General features: G+C 37.7%; 2 protein-coding genes across 3 annotated transcripts; one reads left to right on the plus strand and one right to left on the minus strand.

Moving 5' to 3' along the window:
• Window positions 1–356: 356 nt before the first annotated feature.
• LOC307014104 (uncharacterized protein) lies at window positions 357–9,716 on the plus strand. Its single transcript, XM_079641828.1, has 4 exons — window positions 357–391; window positions 7,925–8,018; window positions 8,126–8,244; window positions 8,587–9,716. Exons 1-4 carry the CDS (start codon window positions 364–366, stop codon window positions 8,901–8,903), a joined length of 558 nt encoding a protein of 185 aa, XP_079497954.1. The 5' UTR covers window positions 357–363; the 3' UTR covers window positions 8,904–9,716.
• Window positions 9,492–12,747, minus strand: LOC307014103 (uncharacterized protein). Of its 2 annotated transcripts, none has more exons than XM_079641827.1 (3): window positions 12,232–12,747; window positions 11,630–11,808; window positions 9,492–11,242 (listed from the first exon to the last, which is right to left on the minus strand). In XM_079641827.1, exons 1-3 carry the CDS (start codon window positions 12,303–12,305, stop codon window positions 10,182–10,184), a joined length of 1,314 nt encoding a protein of 437 aa, XP_079497953.1. In that variant the 5' UTR covers window positions 12,306–12,747; the 3' UTR covers window positions 9,492–10,181. The 2 variants fall into 2 exon arrangements, with proteins under 2 accessions (XP_079497953.1, XP_079497952.1); XM_079641826.1 differs by having other exon boundaries at window positions 11,630–11,868.
• Between the last annotated feature and the right edge of the window lie 7,414 nt (window positions 12,748–20,161).

Consider the following 20,161-nt stretch of genomic DNA (forward strand, 5'->3'; position numbering starts at 1 on the left):
TCCTATAATAGTATGATATTGTCATAATGAATGCATATTATTACCATAGTGTTTGTAAAAGTATTACACTCCTAGAATGAATGTGTCATTTTTTTTAACACACTGCTGTGTCAAAGGCAATTCAACACATTCAGTGTCATTTCTGAACTATTTTACACACACATGTGTGTACATAGAAAAAAAAAAAATGCACATAGTCAACACATTAGTGTTGATTAACACTGGGCTAACATTGGGCACTAACATTGGGCACTGTCCTGCCCAATCACGATTGAGTTATTTCAAATGTATCATTTTTCAACTGTCCAACTGTCAATCAAATGTCCCAACTGCCATTTCACCTCTGGCTGCTGTGGAGGATGGATGTCAGCGGAGGAGAGTCTAACTCTAGGTAAGTTATACAGAAACAAAACGTTTTTAACAAAGTGAGCAGATATATTGTCATAATGTGAGCAAGCTAGGGGTCTAAATACATATTTTTAAACTTAAATAAATATGTTTTGCCAATGTTGAACAGCTAACTATTGTTTGAGTTTAGCTGCCTGGATGACAATTATTTTCCTTTAGGCCGTTCTTCTTCTTTTTTATTATATTTACTTTATCTTAACTTAATGTAACTTACACTCTTTTCTGTGATCATTCTTCAATCGGCATTATATTGATAGCATTAGCAGCTATATGTTTAATGCTGTCTAGCTACTTTGGCTAGGTTTCATTGTTCGGCCAGAGGTGGCGAGAAAGTGCAACTGAGGCTGCGTTGATATACAGTCTCTTACAGTGCAAATACGTAACTTACTCGCACTAAAGTTATTTATTAGTAGTACGTTTACACTACAGTTTACCTGTTTCTGACTAAAACATCAGCCAGTACTCTATACTTGCAAATATTATATTGTGTAGAAGGGAGATTTCATATCTGCCTCTTGTCGCTAAGGCAACTGTGTATGTGAGACGCAGTGTCACGCACGGCATTTAGGCCTTCCCGATTTGATTGGTCGGAAGGGAAGGGCCGGCGGGCTTTCCTTCCGACCAATCAAATCGTTGGAAGGGAAAGCCGGCGGGCTTTCCTTGACATGTCCCTGACGCGTCTATCGTTATTCCAACCCAGTTTAGATTTAACCACGCCCACTTCCGCATTACGCAAGAACGTAGCTTTAGCGTCATAGACTTCATTTTCGGCAGTTATAGCGGTCGCAGTGTAAAGCAGGATATTGAATAGTTGTTTTTTGTATTTCCAAAGGATTTGTTGACTGAAAGTAAACGATCCAGAGTCCTGAGATTGTATTACTGGTGTTTTATCATCTCAGCTAGTGTATGTGCAGAATATTGAATATAACCTTGACTATTACTGTGTAGCCTACTTCATTTATCTGACAGCATTATTTAATGATACTATTTTATATATATATATATATATATATATATATATATATATATATATATATATATATATATATATATATATATATATGCACACATTTATTCATTTATAAACATATATATATATATATATATATATATATATATATATAAACACACACTTATATGTACTCACACATGTATTTATTCATTTATACACACAGATGTATTCATTCATTTATACACACACAGCATTATTTAATGATACTATTTCATATATATATATACACACATTTATTAATTTATAAACATATATATATATAAACACACAATTATATGTACTCACACGTCTATTTATTCATTTATACACACAGATGTATTCATTCATTTATACACACACACTCACATATATACACTTTATATTAATTAATTTGTACACACACACACACATACATACATACACATATATATACATATATATATATATATATATATATATATATATATATATATATAAACAAAACAACACAATATAATCAAAACAGTTGCAATAATAACATAATAGGGTATGATCAATTCTACCCTTTTGTTTTTGCTCCCATATTTCAATTAAAAGATATTTTTCAAAATCAATATTGGTGGGGGCTCTTTTGCAAAGATAATCAATAACACCGCCTGAAAGTTGTTGCAGATTATACAGCATACTTGTTACTTACACACATGTGCCATGATCGGAATGATCTCGTCTTGTACCTTTACTCAAGTACAAGATCTTATCACTTCTTACACCTCTGGAAAGCACTTTTATGTAAAGGAATACATTTTTATAAATGTCCCAACCTTTCATTTTTACATGGCAAAACGTTAATATGTTATTAATGTTAAAATAGACATTTATAACACATTATAAATGTCTATAAAATATTAAATAAACGTTAACATTTTACATGACAAACAAAAAAACGAAACATGATATATATGCTATATATACAGATGTTTGCTAATGTATCCCTCTTATATCCATCAGGAATTAATATTAAATGATGAATTAACATTACCTCAGCACTGTATAAGTGTGGTCGTCAGTCATATTGACAAAGAAGACAAACAAAAAAAACGAAACATTATATATAGGCTATATATACAGATGTTTGCTAATGTATCCCTCTTATATCCATCAGGAATTAATATTAAATGATGAATTAACATTACCTCAGCACTGCATAAGTGTGGTCGTCAGTCATATTGACAAAGAAGCACTATTATATTGTATATTATGCAGCGTTTATAAGGACGGTATTTTGCTTGTCAGATTCAGATTTCGCGGTTGTGCCGTGTCTATGACGCTATCGCGTAGAGCTACGTCGATCCTTGCGTAATGCGGAAGTGGGCGTGGTTAAATCTAAACTGGGTTGGAATAACGATAGACGCTTCCGGGGCAATGCTTCTCTATGGCAAAAACAGCACGAACATGGTCAAAATAGTTATAGATTAAACCAACGCTGTTATTTTTTAAAGATTGCTTTCATATGTACATGATGTGGTTACACTTTGTATGGATTGGCACTATTTCCAAGTTTCGTTATTTAACGATATTTTGAGGGGAAAGTGTGGTAGCACAAGCAGGCTATGTTGATGTCACTGCCAGGGCAGTCACGTCCGTAGTATAGTTGCGCTGCGCTGTCATGTTCTTCTATGGGACAGACATGTAACGATCAACTATTTAAAAATAGTTGTGTTAATTAAACGCACAAGGGGTTCTTGAATGAAATATTATAAAAGGTAAACAGAAATAATAAACGGATAATCTGCTCTTCCCACAAAATAGTCCCCACGGAAATGTATTAACTAAAGTCTATATGCACACATTAACAAAATAAACAAAGACAGGTTTTCTGCGTTATTCAAATGTATTCACAGTTTTTCGAGCCAAACAAAACCCAACAAAAAGTCCACTCACGATACATTGAAATTGTCTTTACTGCCTAATCCAGGCCATAGTATAGTTCATTGATACAAAAAAAAGGCTGTTGCTCCTGCGCCCATCGGCGGCAAAAACAGAAATGTTTGAATGCCTTTTCAGGCTATAATCCACAAAAAAGGAAAACACGATGATCGGCGTGGCACGAAGGAGCGATCTCACCCTGTGTTGGAGAGAATCTCTCAGACTGTGCGCGTCCTCTCCAGGGAAACGTGCTTCGAGGTTGGTAGATGCAATATCCACATACGGTTACTTTCAGTTACTTCCCCCGTTGCATTTTAACATATAGACATGCTGAGGAAACTTAAATATCCCGCTGAGCAGTGTTCGAATTACCCATTTGCTTTCGGGGGAGCCCTATTTTTCCGTGCATATCCTGCTACTAAATAATCACACGCACGCTCTGTTGACTGGCGCAGCAGCGCGGATTCGATCAATTGCTATAAAAACACTCTGCTACTACTAGACATGGTCACTACTTGGCCCTGTCCAATCACAAACAAGAAGTGTTCTCCCTAAAGGAATACCCTTTCCGTCCAATGTGAAATGCTGTGGTGTTTCCTGAAATGCTGTTGTGTTTTCTGAAATGCTGTGGCGTTTTCTGAAATGCTGTGGTGTTTTCTGAAATGCTGTGGTGTTTTCTGAAAGGCTGTCGTGTTTTCTGAAATGCTGTTGTGTTTTCTGAAATGCTGTGGCGTTTTGTGAAATGCTGTTTTGTTTTCTGAAATGCTGTGGCGTTTTGTGAAATGCTGCGGCGTTTTCTGAAATGCTGTTGTGTTTTGTGAAATGCTGTGGCGTTTTGTGAAATGCTGTGGTGTTTTCTGAAATGCTGTGGTGTCTTGCACTTCAGGGCCACCGTATAAGAGATAGTAGGATGTAAACAGGTATAAGTCTAAGTGTAATTAAAATACATTAAACTGTAAAGATAAGCATTAACAGTTAATTATGGAAGCCTGTTTGCGCCACGGGAGAAAAAAAAAAAAATCCTGTAAGTCATTATAATGACTTGTTATCTCATTATATTGACTTACTATCTCATTATATTTACTTAGTTACTCATTATATTGACTTAGTTATCTCATTATATTGACTTAATATCTCATTATATTGACTTAGTTATCTCATTATATTGACTTAATATCTCATTAAATTGACTTAGTTATCTCATTAAATTGACTTAGTTATCTCATGATATTGACTTAGTTATATCATTATATTGACTTAGTTATCTCATGATATTGACTTAGCTATGTCATTATATTGACTTAGCTATCTCATTATATTGACTTAGCTATCTCATTATATTGACTTAGCTATCTCATTATAATGACTTAAGACAACTACCAGCAAGTCAAAGCAATACACTGTAAGAAATCTTGATTTTGGAGCACTCCTGAAAAGAACATTGTTTTTGCTCTTGCCACAATTCATGAAGGTATCATCTACTGTTAAAAAGGTGTGAACATGTGAAGTAATGTTACTGGTATAGGCCAAATGTTAAATAGATAAACGTTGAATATAGCATGCACCGACCGCTGTTTACCTTCATAAGATATGCTAAAAACCACAGTTGCTGCTACAGTCCGAACTCTACATCAGATGTTCGGTTATACTTCATATTCTGCTTTCATGATTATGTAGACGTTCGGTCACCAGGGCGAGTTATAGCCTCTTTCCGACTTAAACAAGTTATGTTTTACTTTTGGTACAGGCGTAGTACGTGTGTGTACATCCACAGTGGACATAATGAACACGTAAAAAACGCTGTATGTGTACGGTCGCTTATGTGAATTAAAAATGTTATTCCTCAGAAAATAAATGTCCTGTAGTATCGTTCCGGTGCACTCCGGCAGCACTGCACATGGAAACGCAGGAGCCCGCAGCAGCTGTGTCACAAACTCACAACTTTATATATAGGCTAGTCTCCAACGCCTTAATCTGAACTCATATTATATATTTAATCGACGAGTATGAACCTAACGTAGGCGATGGCTTATGTATAGGTAAACGGATATTTGCAAGCTTGAACACGTTTTAAATAACCATGGTGGAGCTCCCTATTTCTCTAGCACAGTATCAATGCACATTATCTTGCTCGCCACAGAATTCTGAGCTGACCTGTTTGAAACGTTTCTCCATTTACTATATGCGTCCACGGTACGAATCCTGTCAAAATGTAGTCAAAAGCAAAAACTCTCCCTAATGAATTGACCCATACAGTGTGCATCGTTCCGAGACTTCGATCCGCTTCAAGATATGAATAAGTGCCATATGCCCTAGCGAACCTGTAGCACAGTATTAATTGCATGCCTACTGCAGTTCGCTGTGTTTACCTTTTAACACCAGCAAAACAACAATTATAGTACTCACGCACATTATTGTAAAGAAATAGCTGAACAGGAGTTTTTAATGTTATTTAATAAATACGTCAGTTAAACCCAGTAAGCTAACACTACACGAAATATAGCAATACAGTTACGTTAGACACCTAGGCCTACCTCGAGTCAGTTCGGCCATCCAAACGGTCGGTGCATGCTATATTTAACGTTTATCTATTTAACATTAGGCCTATACCAGTAACATAATTTCACATGTTACCTTTTTAACAGTAGATGATACCTTCATGAAGTGTGGCAAGAGCAAAAACAATGTTCTTTTCAGGAGTGCTCCAAAATCAAGATTGCTTACAGCTAGTGTATTGCTTTGACTTGCTGGTAGTTGTCTTAAGTCATTATAATGAGATAGCTAAGTCAATAATGAGATAACTAAGTCAATATAATGAGATATTAAGTCAATATAATGAGATAGATAAGTCAATATAATGAGATAGTAAGTCAATATAATGAGATAGCTAAGTCAATATAATGAGATAACTAAGTCATTATAATGACTTACAGGATTTTTTTTCCTGTGGCGCAAACAGGCTTCCATAGTTAATAGACATATATCAACAGTAGAAAATATAATATTTTCACTGAAAAGAGTAAAGACTAATGAGGTGCAGTACACAATTAATAGCATCAAAATTAATCGGTGTACCAAAAACGAATATTGTCATCTCACTCCAAGCTGAACTCCAAAGTTGCCAGCCCTGGACTATATGAAGGCCTATGTGTGGTCTATAACAGAGAAATACAAAATTACAAGTATAATGAGAATCAGTTGCTTATATTATACAGCAAACAATAAGCATAACTTTCTCTGCAATGGAACATATTCTCCAAGGTTAATTAACTGTTCAACAGGCAGGTTGTAATAAAACCATGACATACATGTGTTATATACTGAACAAATAGTGCATTGACAAACAATACAACAGGTTATTATGTCATCTAAACATTAGATTGCCAACATTGTCAAACATAGCTCGACTTATCCACACGCAGCTTATGCAAACGAAACACAGCTCCGCAAACTGTTCCCGTTGTGATTCTAATGTATTTTAGATGCTCAAATACCCATCACACTTTCTGCCCTTTACCATTTGTTTACTCACTAAACGCATCTACCCTGTATGTTAGGCTATTTAGTTTTTAAATACAACTGCTTTAATTGTAACATGATGTTTACAGTGTAAACAGCTGCATGTTTTCAGTGCAGAAAACAGTGCAGTGTGTATTATATATATCACTCACTTACATATGTAACAGGCCTACATTACACACTTCAATTGTATCCTTTATTATATATCTACAAATAAACAGTTGATATTTCTCGTGAAAGCAAATAGTGCTTCATATCATAACATATACAAGGAATGTAGCCTGATATATATTATATGCTTTAAGAGCTGTATTTATGTGTTGTGGAGTGTATATTTGTCTGGTGGTATTGCATGCAGCCAGCAGAGGGCGCTGCTGGACTAACAGTCAATATCATATCATTGCCAGCTGTGTGTGTGTGTGTGTGTGTGTGTGTGTGTGTGTGTGTGTGTGTGTGTGTGTGTGTGTGTGTGTGTGTGTGTGTGTGTGTGTGTGTGTGTGTGTGTGTGTGTGTGTGTGTGTGTGTGTGTGTGTGTGTGTGTGTGTGTGTGTGTGTTGTTGGGGCAGAATCTCTGCTCCGCGCCGTTCCTATAGACCCTTTTACAGCCGACGTCATCAAAAAGTTGCGCGCGCATGTGGGCAACGGAAGTGGTGTTGTTTTCAAGCAGTTCTGAATGACAAAGACGAGGTAGCAACTGGTTAGCAAGTATTTACAAACTGTACCCAGCATCAACATGTCTGGTTGTTGCGTATAAGGTTGTACGAATCGCTATTCCACCGGCGGACTAAAGTTTTATAGGATTCCGAGAGGACCACGACCATTTCAGAGCAACCGGCGGCGTCTGTGGCTGCAGGCGATTAAACGTGTGGACTGGAATGAGGACATAATAAAAAATGCTCGCGTCTGCAGCGCCCACTTTATATCAGGTAATGAGGTTATCTAGCCTACTCTTTGATTTTACGGGAGAGCCTTGTTTACATTAGTGATTGTCTGTATGATGTAGAATAATAATCAAATGCAGCTAAAGTTTGATAAGCTGGCGTTAGATTTGCCTAGTAGCTTGCTAGGCTAAACAAACGTGTTTGTGTTTTATTTTTGCAGGCAAGGCATCATTGGACTCTAGTAATCCTGATTTTGTGCCATCTGTGTTCATGTACACAAAACAAAGCCAGAACCCAAATGCAAAGATGGACAGGTAAGATTAGAGTTGACATCCTCTCAGTCGAGCATAAGCTTTGGTGCCAACAGCTGCTGTTCTGAGATATGGATTAGTCTAACTATGAATTTCTGCTGTTACTGTAGGTACCATAGGAAAAAGAGGAGAGCTGACACTGCAGCAAATCAACGTGTTACTTCTGAAACTCCAGAACAAGAATGCAGCATGGATCCAGAACAAGAATGCAGCATGGATCATTGTCCTGGTATGAATATATGAATATATGAATATATCATCTTACAATTAACTGATTGATTGTCAGGGTTCCCACCCTCACTGAAAGAGTCAATGTGCTCCTAGTGTGTGTGTGCTCCTGCCAGGCCCACTGCTCCAATTGCTATGTATTTCTGTGTGTGACGTGTACACTGGCCCCTGGATGGGTCAAATGCAGAGGAAAAATCTCCCCCTGGGATCGATAATGTATCTTCTCTTCTGTCATGGAAAAGTTTTGAAAATTCATTGGTAAAAATGTGTGAGAACCCCTGAATTGTGAACTTGTTTGCATTGGTTGCAGCACATGCTAATTTTTCACTTTTCTATATTAAAGCTGAAGAGGATATCCCAGTTCCAAAGAGAGAGTACGATGATCTGAACCTGAGATACAGTCAACTTCAGGAGGAATATGTCAACCTGCGACAGGAGTTTGACACACTACGAGCAGAAAATGTAAAGCTGAAAGAAGAGCTGCAAAAATCTACATTCTCCTACACCACTGTTAAGTGCAATATTGGACAATTGATTTTTCTCACAGGACTGACCTCTGTGGTCTTTGAGTGGCTGATTACAAAAATGATGGGCAGCGTAGAAAGAATTCACAACAAACTTACAGTAGAGGACCACCTATTGATTATATTGATGAAATGAAGGTTGGGCCTATGTAATACTGACTTGGCTTATAGATTTCAGGTATCAAAAACTACCTTATCAAATATTTTGCGGAGCTGGGTCCCTGCTATGGCCTTGGTCCTCAAGCCACTCATTAAATGGCCAAGTAAGGGTGCAGTACTTAAAAATATGCCAAAAATATTCAAGCGCAACTTTAGAAGATGCCGGTGCATAATAGATTGCACAGAAATGTTTATAGCTAGACCCAGTAATCTGACTTCCAGGGCCCAGACATGGTCAAACTATAAACACAACAACACCATTAAATATTTGATCGGCATCACTCCAGCTGGTGCAATTTCCTTTCTGTCTCCTGGGTGGGGTGGACGGGTTTCAGACAAGCAGATCACTAAGGAGTCAGGTTTCCTCAAACTTTTGGAGCCTAGGGATGAGGTTTTAGCAGACAGATTTCTCATCAGAGATGAGCTTGCGGCCTATGGTGCAACCCTTCGTATCCCTCATTTCACAAAAGGAAAGAAGCAGCTTTCTGCACAGGAAGTGGACACATCTAGACAACTTTCTCGTGTGAGGATCCATGTAGAGCGAGTTATTGGTCGGTGGAAAAACTTTAAGATTTTACAAACATTTATTCCTTTGTCGCAGGTTGACATACTAGATGATGTTGTTATTGTATGTGGTGCCCTCACAAACCTCTGTAAGAGTGTTGTTCCCAAATGAGTTACACATAACCATGTATGACTTATAAAGTGATTTTACATTTGTAAAACATGTATATAGGCCTACTGTACTTAAAACTTAATGCATTTTAATAAACCTCCCCACATTGGCTGCCACTGGTGTGTCTAATGGTCCTTTCCCCCCCAGATTATCTCAACAATTCAGAGTGCAGTATCACATTTATTTGTAATGCTGTTACTAACAGAGTTTCATTCCATTCAGGTGCCACTAAACATTAACAACATAGAAAGTAGGAGTATGTACAATATATTAGAATCAAACTGGTTCTGTATGTTGTAAACAGTAAATAATAATTTTAGGTCGCAAATTATCTCTATGGATACATATATAGCATTACAGAATAAAACTTAAAATATCTTGTTGCACTGAAGTGCATCTAGACACAGCTGTCAATAACAACATCAAATGTAAAGAAAAGGCTGATGATGAATTCATTGTTTCAACTGTAATGCAACTTTAACAACCAGGGAAAGACAATCCATAACCGACATCTAACACCATATCTGATCTCCTATCACAATACAATACATTATATTGCCCACTCCTACATGAAGGCATTCAAGCCTCAACTCTCAGACATTTCCTACATAACCATGTTGCTGGCTTCCTTTTTATGTGTGCACAACTGTAGTGAATGTGGTTGTTGCATTTGACACAGATGATCATTTTACCAAAATCTGGTCTTTCACAGTATTCGCAGGCTCTCTGTGACACCAAGACAGGATCATGTCTTCTTGTCAGTAATTCAGGCAACACACTCGAGCTAAAGAACTCATGTGCTTTTGGCAAAGCCTCCTGCAGAAACTCTTCATTTCTTAGGATACGTTGCACAATGAACTTCTCCTTAGTCCACAACACAAAGTCACAGTAGCTAACACCACACACAAACATGTGAAGTTGAGTTTGATAGTAGTATGTGTGTGAATGTTTCAAAGAGAATGACTTGTCCAGACAAAACTGCTTGTCTTCTGTACATCCTTGAAGGCTATTCCTGTATTTGTAGGGACATTTGATCTCTACCACCCCTTTGCCACAGCAGGTACATCTTGCTATCCCATCTGGCGATGATCCAAGGTGTGGCTCAGAAGGTTGCACTACTAAGCCACATGAGCTGATGCTGAAATCTGGATGGCTTTGGGACATAAATGCAGTGTAGGCTTGTCTTGCCGTTTCCTCCATGTTTTGACCCCAGAGCACAGATGGGACATTTAACTCTGTTTTGTTGTACTGCATTATATCATTTAGGTATGTTTTGCTGATCTTGTCAGTTGTGGCTGCATGGTGAAATTTGGTGCTTGTGATCCGACCAGCCCTATAGGTCTGCCACTCATTTGACCTTGACTGTTTCCGTGTCACAAATTCCAGTTTCTCACATTGTTGAGGTTGTAGTGTAGTTTTTAGTTTGTGAAATGTATCCTCACATTTCACCTTCATTTCCTGTGGTGAGAGTTCCCGGAGTGTTGCATCAAATAAAGCAGTCAAGGGCTCAGGTAAGTCTGGATGCTCTTCTGAATCAGTGTCAGACGATGCAGTGTCCGTGTCACTGTTTTCCAGGCTCGTCAGCACTGCAGCACCTGGGTACACATCCAGCAGTTCCCGGATGTCATCATCTGTCAACACTGATAATAGAGCAACAAAAAGACACAATTAGTGTGCTGCATAATGTTCACATTTTAAGAATAATGACTGAATTATTCTAAAACCAGACCAGTTAAGCTGTAGATAACAAACAATCGAATTTCTAGAATCAGTAATCTGAAGACAAAAGGACAGACATATTCAAACTAACATAACAAATGATACTGAAACTATTCAAACTGAGCGTGTATGTTTACAAAAGGTCATGATGCCACGTTGGTCTGTAGGCCTTTTCATCTCTGCATCACCAAGTAACACCTTTCTCAGGCTACATTATGGTGTCAAGACACTGAGGAGAAATCCTGAGAATGAATGAAATGCACTCTGGCAAAAGGAAACTTATCTAGGCTCTGTCAACTATTACATGCCTCTGGGTGTGATACTATTCTTCCTAGCAGATGTTGAAGCTGCTGGAAGTTGCCTGCCAAGCCTCTTTGGTTTGTGGAAGCTGATTTCCCTCAATGGAGCTGGTCTGACTTCTTTCCTGCTGATGTCTTTCCACATGCACAATCCAGAAGTAACCGCTGCTTTCTCTGTCCTTCCCATCCTAACATAGAGCTCAACTTTGAATAATATTGCAGCTGCATGGCTGCAGCATGACCCAAGCCTGAAAATTCACAAAATCATAATAAACATACTGGGCTTGAAAGTAACATTTGCTCTCAGACAAATCTCGGCTCTGGCTATGAAGTAGGTAAACATCTAACTTACTAGACATGTGAGTATCCTAAGCTTAATCAGGTTTTGAATGTAACTGAATGATATTGGCTGCTGACATTTTGAACCCTGTTGTCACTGTGTTGTTGTTCATGAACATGTTAGTTTCAAACCCTGGTTATGATGAGAAAGTTACAGGGCAAGGCATACGATTTTTGATATGGAAAGGAGAGTAATAGCCAGCTGAAAGGACAGTAACACACCCCTGAACTGTTACCTACAAGCCCACAACACCAAATAATAGGCTACTTACCCCGCCATACAGGTGCAATTCGCTGTGAGGACGTAGTTTTCTCGTTGGTTGATTATGACCCAAGCCTCATACATCGTTGTCTTGTGTCCTTGTCTTTGACTAGGGAGAATTTCTGATCTCAAAATACAAAACTCTGAGTCTATGTCATGGTATTTGACGTTCTGTACATGACCACAGACAACGTGTTCGTAAGCATCCACTGATCTATAGGCTCGTAATTTCTCTCTGGTCTACACGCTCGGTTTCTCAATTAAATAGGTATAGATATCTGGCCACTGTATATTCGGCCACTTGCTAACGTCTTCAACCCACTCATCAATAGAACACGGATCTGGAAGTCGGACACCATTTGTCAAAGTCAACTTGTTAAGGTAACATTCACGATCTTTAGTTGATAATCCCCTTGCGTAGCTTGACAAGCTGTTTATCTCTGCCATCCTTCTGTTGCCACAATGCGCGCGCATACGTTCTACGTCATCATTGTGTACAAACACAAAAAGGGTCTATATGAGCGGGTTCTCAAAAGAAGGAAAAATTCAAAGCAGCCAGGATAAGGGTTAAACAATAATCTGCTTTAATGGCAAAATCATACAAATACTTCACCTAATCACGAAGCACTCTGCAGAGTACTCCGGGCTCAGGTTCTACCACCGTGTAAGACATGTCTCAGGAACGGCAAGTCAAAAACAAGAGCGCCGATCTTCAAAATGATCACAACATTTATACACAGAGTTCCCTTCTGAGCGAGCTAGACAGTGAGTTGGCAGTGTTCCATTGGTCGGTTTCCCTTCTGGGCGGGATCCCAGGTAGTAAGTCAGTTTGTTGATTCCATCTGTTGCTTCTGTGCGTGTGTGTGTGTGTGTGTGTGTGTGTGTGTGTGGGGGGGGTGTGTGTGTGTGTTTGTGTTTGTGTGTGTGTGTGTTTCTGTCCCTCTGCCCTTAGGCAGATCCCCCAATCAATGATTCGGAGTCATGACAGAGGACTCTTTGACAGGACACATACTCATTTCCCCTAAACATCTTCAACACACAAACATCGTATCATGTATCTTTAACAGAAGTTAATTGTTCTTATCGCTTAATGGCTTCCCTGAACTTCCCTTCACCCCAAAGTCAGCTTACTAGGAATGAATACATTTTATTGATAAGCTCAAAAGGACCTTTATCTCATTTACTGCTGGGTGACCCAAGTCTCAAGGCCTCTTTTGGGGTCTGTAGGAGATAAATCATTAATTCTACAAGACTTTAACTGCCTTATATCTGAAAATGTATCCGGGAATTCCCCTGTTAATTGCAAGGACAATTGATAATTAACAGAGAGACCCTAGGGGCCTCTTCTTGGTATCTGCTAGGCAGAAGTCACTCAATGCAGAAATCACAAGTTTAACACACATTCAATATAAGGTGACATTAAAATGAATATACCAGATTGAACTTTCCTGCCATAACACGTTACTTTAATACTTCAAATAATTCAAATAATACTTCAGTGTGTGTGTGTGTGTGTGTGCGCGCGTGCGTGCGTACGTGCGTGTGTGTGTGTGTGAGTTGATGTCCCAGGCAGACAGGCAGGTGAGTGTAGCTTATCTGACATGGTCAAAATGTTTTACTTTCTCTGCAAGCTCCCTGTTTGAGCGATTGACTATTCCTTCGCAATATAGCTTCACATTGGTTATGCGCTTAACCTCTCTTGAAATTGAATTTTTCTGATCATTTTCCTATGAGGAGTTAGCAAAACTGCTTAAAATGCATAAAAAACGCAAATTCTTCAATATGGCCGACTTCCTGGGGGGCGGGGCTAATGAAAGCCATTTTGAAATATGTTTGCAATCAAAAGAGCAATGTGTGTACAGCGTTTCGTGAATATCAGAAAAACAATATGTGAGTAGTTTGGAGTAATTTGTGACATGTAAATCGTTAAAAATAGTATATTTTCTGTTAGCTTACGACCTCCCCAATTGATCTATCAATCATTTTAAATAACACACAATGAATGTAATGAATGACAAACAAAAGATAAATACAAAAAATGTATAACTGATTATTAATTATTAATACAAATATATATTAAGAAAATGTATTAAGCTGTATGATTAATTTGTCATATTTTCCATCATAATGTACTCATCATGTAAAAAAAAATTTGCAACAGAGGGGTAGAGCGCTGTGTCACGGCCCGTCCACACAGCAGCTTTGAAAAAATCTTGAAAATCTTGGAGGTGGGCATGTCTGAAAGCTTGGGGATTTTTTGCGAGCAACGGGACCAACAACCAATCACATGAATCTCCCGCCCCCAACATACAAAGCAATAACAATGTTAAAACGAAGTAAACTGGATATAAACTCTCCAAACAGGCGAAAACCTACCAGTTTCACCCACTGTCTCTGCCACCTCCCTCCATGCCTGGTTCCTCCGGTTTGTATCCCGTTAAATAGTCTGGTCGTAAAGAACCGGGTGATTTGCTACCGTAATTTCTCGTTTGGAATATGAGAAATGAACTGCGGTATGTCTCTCCCAGCTTACACGTGGTTTGATTGGCTAGCGCTTGTACTGTCAGATTTGCATAAACGGGATTTGATTGGCTGACACATCCACCTCAGCTTCAAAAGTTGAACATTGCTCAACTTTTGAATCCTGAAAATCCAGTAAATCCTGGAATCTTCGCCTTGCTTCCCCACAATGCAGTTCGGCAAAAAGCGAGGCAAAGTGACGTCACCCCTTTCAAAGTGAATGGGCAGAGAAGCGTTGGAAGATTTTTTTAAAGCTGCTGTGTGGACGGGCTGTCAGTGCTTCATTATCAAATCCATTCCACTTGCTTATTGTGAGAATGCCCAAATCAATGAGATTCCGAAACCATGTTTTCACTGTTACTTTGTAATAAGGCAGATTCTCAGGGCCGTACACATGAGCCGTACACATGCTGCGTTTTTTGTGTAGCTGTGTCTTTAGTTGTAAAATTATGCGCGCCACAGTTTCCGCGCTGCGAGGCTCCGGCGCTAACAGTTCACGAGCGTGCTCCACTAGCACCCAAATATGAGGCACTGTTATTAAAGAGGAGGAGGGAGAGTCCTCTCCTGTCAGACTGAGAGGCTGATAACTACAGCTCAGTGAGGTGAAGGACTCTCTGAGAGGTGAAGGGAGAGGCTGATAACTACAGCTCAGTGAGGTGAAGGACTCTCTGAGAGGTGGATGGAGAGTCCTCTCCTGTCAGACTGAGAGGCTGATAACTACAGTTGAGTTCAGTGAGGTAAAGGACTCTCTGAGTGTTAGATAGTTAACTTTAGTCTAAAATGGGTCTCAAACGGTTTGGTAATCATTTATGTAAATAAGTATTTCCAAGGCACACCTTTTATATGATCATTATAGTTATACAAAATAAGAGAATAACAAGTATTAAATAATTCCAACTCATACTATAGGACAGTAACACAAAAATACAATTTAAAAGGGGAGTGATTTGTAAAATATGCATAAAGAAAAAGTAAATCTGTTTACAGTTCTGTTTCACATGGGTGTTGTTGAGAGATGTATCCATAGATTTAGACCCTAATTTTGCTCTCAAAGTGCAGCAGATTGATGCATTTAACTTCAACATTTAAAAAAACATCTTGAGCATGCCACCCGCCCACACCCCCTGTCAAATTGTCCCACCCACATTGAGGATGCTTCCTACGCCCATGGATTTCACAGTGATATCTCCACTACTCATCAACTCAAGAACACCAGATTACCTTTGTTAATTAAACAACATTGATAGGTTTAAATTGTGTACAATGCTTTTGAGTTTTTCCCCTTCAACTCTTAGAAACAACTTGTTTTCTCTGAAATGTGGAGCGCCACAGAGACTACACTACCCACAATCCCCAGCTATTGTTGTGACGACGCCTGTCCGCTTTGACAAACCTCGTGATAAGTCAACAAGCTCTGTGCTTGGATGAGACATAAATTCATACAAAAATAATCCAACCCTGTCTCCTAAAAATTACGTTCCCACAGAACTAAACTGCATTCTCAATTACGTTTAGCTAGAAACGTATTTTCTCCCATGTTACGTTTGTTATGAACGTATCTTAAATACGTTTATTTTCTACATATCTTTGCCATTTATTGTCTTGCCTATAATAATGATAATAGTCATTTACATATCATTTTAGAGCACACATTTGAAATCGAGAATCAGGCTCGATATATGGTTAAATTAAAATCAGTAGGCAAGGCTGTAATTTCGCCAGTTGTTACTCTCATGAGCGAGGCAGAAAATAATAGTTTTAACATGCCAAAAAGCTGCTGTGTCGTTTATTGCACCTCAAACATTAAAACAAATCCAGAGTTACGTGTTTCTGTACTTCCTCTAAGAAGAAAGGACAGTAAAAGAAGATCTCTGTGCCTTCAGGCTTGATCGCCGTTCAAATGACAGCGTTGGTTTCCCCAAAAGTGGGCGGGGCTGTAAAGTGACGTAGAATTTACTCTCATATATTATTCAAAACCTTTCTATTTATTCTAACGTAAATTACATGCCAGTGTTTTATCTTTTTATTATTTATATTTTTATACTTTATTTGCTATGAATTATATCTGAAGCAAATTATGTTTCTGAAGATGTGTAGTCAATTCCACCCTTCAATGTAGCATAAATGTGAACTCTCATTACAGGAACAATACCGGAAACAGACATAGGAAAGATCCTCAGCTCGCTGATTGGATGTTTTAGCCGCAATGCACGTTTTTAAAGATATTACTGATTTTCATTGAATATAAGAATGTAAATACTGAGTTGGATCACAATTTCAATAGCTTACCACAGGGCCGTTTCTAGCTTTTTGGGGGCCCTATGCAAGATGCTGTTTGGGGGCCCTAGTTTTTACAGTTTTTTTTAACTACAATGGGGGGATTCGGAAGCCTTTAAGATGATCTGTGGAGATGCATCAATCTGTTAGACTTTAATAGGAAAATAGGCTAATTTCACGAAAACCAAGCAATTGAAAATTACAAAAAATTATATTAAAAAGGTAAACAATAAGGTCCCTCTGCGTCAATAAATGCAAGAGATGCAGCATTTTCTCAACAATGTTTAATTTACATTCCTCATCTTCCTCAGACGTCACTCATTGGCTGACAGCCCAACAATGATTTGGACTTGATTACCCCAAAAACACAAGCCGCAGCTTTGCTATCATTGCAGTTTAGTCGTGTTTATATCCTAAATTGGATTGTTAAGCATAATGCTTCACCAAACACAGGAGGGGGCTTGGCTGTCTACAAATAAAGACGGCTCATTTTAATTCTCTCCAAATATATTGAGGCTGAACCTGAACTTTGAATTCTCTGCTCCCATCATAATCTTGGCGATCTTGTTAAAATTGTGTCACGATTCTCATGTTATGTCACGTTTATAGTTTTGTAGGTTTGGGTGTTTTTGCTGTTTTCCATGTCATGTTTTCCTTTGGGTTATTGTCTGGTCCTTTTCCCTGTGTTTTCCTCTTGTCATTAGTTTCCCTGGTGTGTCTAATGGTCTGATTATGTTCACCTGGGCCCCTGTGTTTTCTCCTCCCTCCTCACCTGTGTCTTGTTCTGTGATTGAGTCTTGTGTGTATTTAAGTTCTGGGTTGTCTGTCTGTCTTGGTCGGTTCGTTTTGTTCCCTGACTAGTTCTGCGGTGAGTGTTCTGTTTGTCATTGTACATATATATCATAGCCTTGAAATAAAGGAAGTTTCAGTTTATATCTGCATTTGGGTCCTGCTTGTTTCACAAACCGTGACAAATTGTGAATGCAGAATTAGAAATACTATGTAATTGGTTTGCAGTTAATAAATGATCCCTTAATGTGGCCAAAACAAATGACATGTTATTCAATACAAAGTCTGAGAGTAGAAATGACTGCATTATACGGATTTGCAATACCGAGATAGAAAAAGTTGGTGCATGTACATTTTTAGGACTGCTTGTTGACGAAAAATTCAATTGGAAGCACCATATAAATGATATACAGACTAAACAGTCAAAAACAACAGGTATTTTGTATCATACTAAGAACATTCTTGAAGAAAAAATACTCTTTATAACAGTCTATTTCTCCCTTACCTTTACTACTGCTCCGAAATATGGGGAAACACGTACAAAAAATAATAACATCCCAAAAAAATGTATTAGAAATAGTCTGTGGTGTTGGTAAATATGATCAAACAACTCCCATATTTAAAAAAAAAACCTCAATCTATTAAAATGTCTTGACATAGTACAGCTTAAAACAGTACTGGTTATGCACAATATTTTCCATAAGAAAATGCCTAATAATATTCAAAAGCAGTTCAAAACCACAGCGTGAACATATGAATGTAAAAAAAGTCACTTGAAAATAAGTGTTCACAATGATATAGGCAATTATACATATATTATTATTATTATTATTCATTTGCCAAGTACATGTGTACATATGTATATATTTATATATAGTATTTTCATTTCCATTGACATGTGCAGAAAATGACCCTATATCTAGTTTTCGTATATATATATATATATATATATATATATATATATATATATATATATATATATATATATATATATATATGCATTTATTGTTTTCCTGCCCTAACTTTTATTGAATTTTTTCTCCTGTTTTCTTTATTTCTTTGTACTCCGTTATTTCTATACGTTTTTGACGCAATAATGCCAATGTTGTATTAGGATGATGCACGGGAGGGCTACTTTCCATAAGCTATGCTTCATCCCTCCCACTTCTACTAATTGTGTTCATCTTTGTGTGTATGAATGATACTTTTTTTGTATGAATACAAAAAAAAAAAAAAAAAAAATCTTTCAGTTTGGGGGCCCCCTAGTGGCCGCGGGGGCCCTATGCATCTGCATAGTCCGCCTATAGGAAGAAACGGCCCTGGCTTACCATTAAATGACGGATATACATGTACCTTTCTGTCTGTGATGTTTTACAAATCAGATATTAATGTGTAGAAGTAAAACATGAGAAATAGTATAGCAATATCCTGTAAAATAATGTAAAAAAAAAGATAAAACTAAATATATTCAGATGTTATACATACATAAGTATCCTACACTAATAATACAAAGTTATTATTAGTATGCTGTGTGTACCTTGTGTGCACCGCCTAGTGGTTAAAGCGCGCTATTGAATTATTTTTGTTAAATAATGTTATTTGATGAACACTTTTTAAGAGTACATACTTTCATAGGGGGAAAGTAGAAGGGCAATGATAGAAATATAGAATATAAAAAATCAAGAAGATACTGTAAGTGATCTCTACAATAAAACAGTTTAGTGCAGGATGTACAAAGATATTAATATGAGGATGTGCAAAACAGACAAACTCATTAACCTTTATGAACACATTAAAGAATACTTTAGGTTAAGGTCTTCTTTCAAATAAGAAAACAACTTTGGGGATATCTATACAGATAAATATTAAGCCTGACAAAGCACTTACAGTAATCTCTAATATATTGCTTTCCTGCAATGTTAACTATGTTGAAGCACTTATTTTAACTGGTATTATACACATTAATTATACTCTTATGTATGTAGATAGTATAAGAAATGTGCAGAATTTGACAGTTTAATGGTGGAGGTATACACACATATTGATAGATGTCTTGTAATGCACTGTTGAGGAAACTGTGACCCAAGTTTTTCATTCACTGCATAACTACAGCGTAGTTGTGTATGATATGTCAATAAACCTTTGAAAATCTTGAAATCTTGAAAGGGATGCGCAAAATAGCAATTATATAGAGTTTTGAATGAACTATTAGTAGAGAATAACGATTAATGAATATACTTTATAGAGATCTGCAGATGAATGTTTAGTCTTCTCAAGCACCAACTATCAAATATCTCTCCTGATTGTTGGCACTTGACAATCACCTTCCCTGAATTTTACTCAGGTGTAACTAA

The sequence above is a fragment of the Notothenia rossii genome, assembly GCF_949606895.1.
Source record: "Notothenia rossii genome assembly, chromosome: 8".
NCBI classification, from domain to species: Eukaryota; Metazoa; Chordata; class Actinopteri; order Perciformes; family Nototheniidae; genus Notothenia; species Notothenia rossii.

What these genes read in the sequence shown, in the direction of transcription:
- LOC307014103 (XM_079641826.1), bottom strand. Translation starts at nt 12,305, where the DNA reads ATGTATGAGGCTTGGGTCATAATCAACCAACGAGAAAACTACGTCCTC. An exon ending in AATTGCACCTGTATGGCGGG is followed by an intron (nt 11,869 to 12,231) that starts GTAAGTAGCCTA and finishes GTGAATTTTCAG; the next exon opens with GCTTGGGTCATGCTGCAGCC. An exon ending in GAATAGTATCACACCCAGAG is followed by an intron (nt 11,243 to 11,629) that starts GCATGTAATAGT and finishes CTCTATTATCAG; the next exon opens with TGTTGACAGATGATGACATC.
- LOC307014104 (XM_079641828.1), top strand. Translation starts at nt 364, where the DNA reads ATGTCAGCGGAGGAGAGTCTAACTCTAG. An exon ending in GGAGGAGAGTCTAACTCTAG is followed by an intron (nt 392 to 7,924) that starts GTAAGTTATACA and finishes TTATTTTTGCAG; the next exon opens with GCAAGGCATCATTGGACTCT. An exon ending in CCAAATGCAAAGATGGACAG is followed by an intron (nt 8,019 to 8,125) that starts GTAAGATTAGAG and finishes CTGTTACTGTAG; the next exon opens with GTACCATAGGAAAAAGAGGA.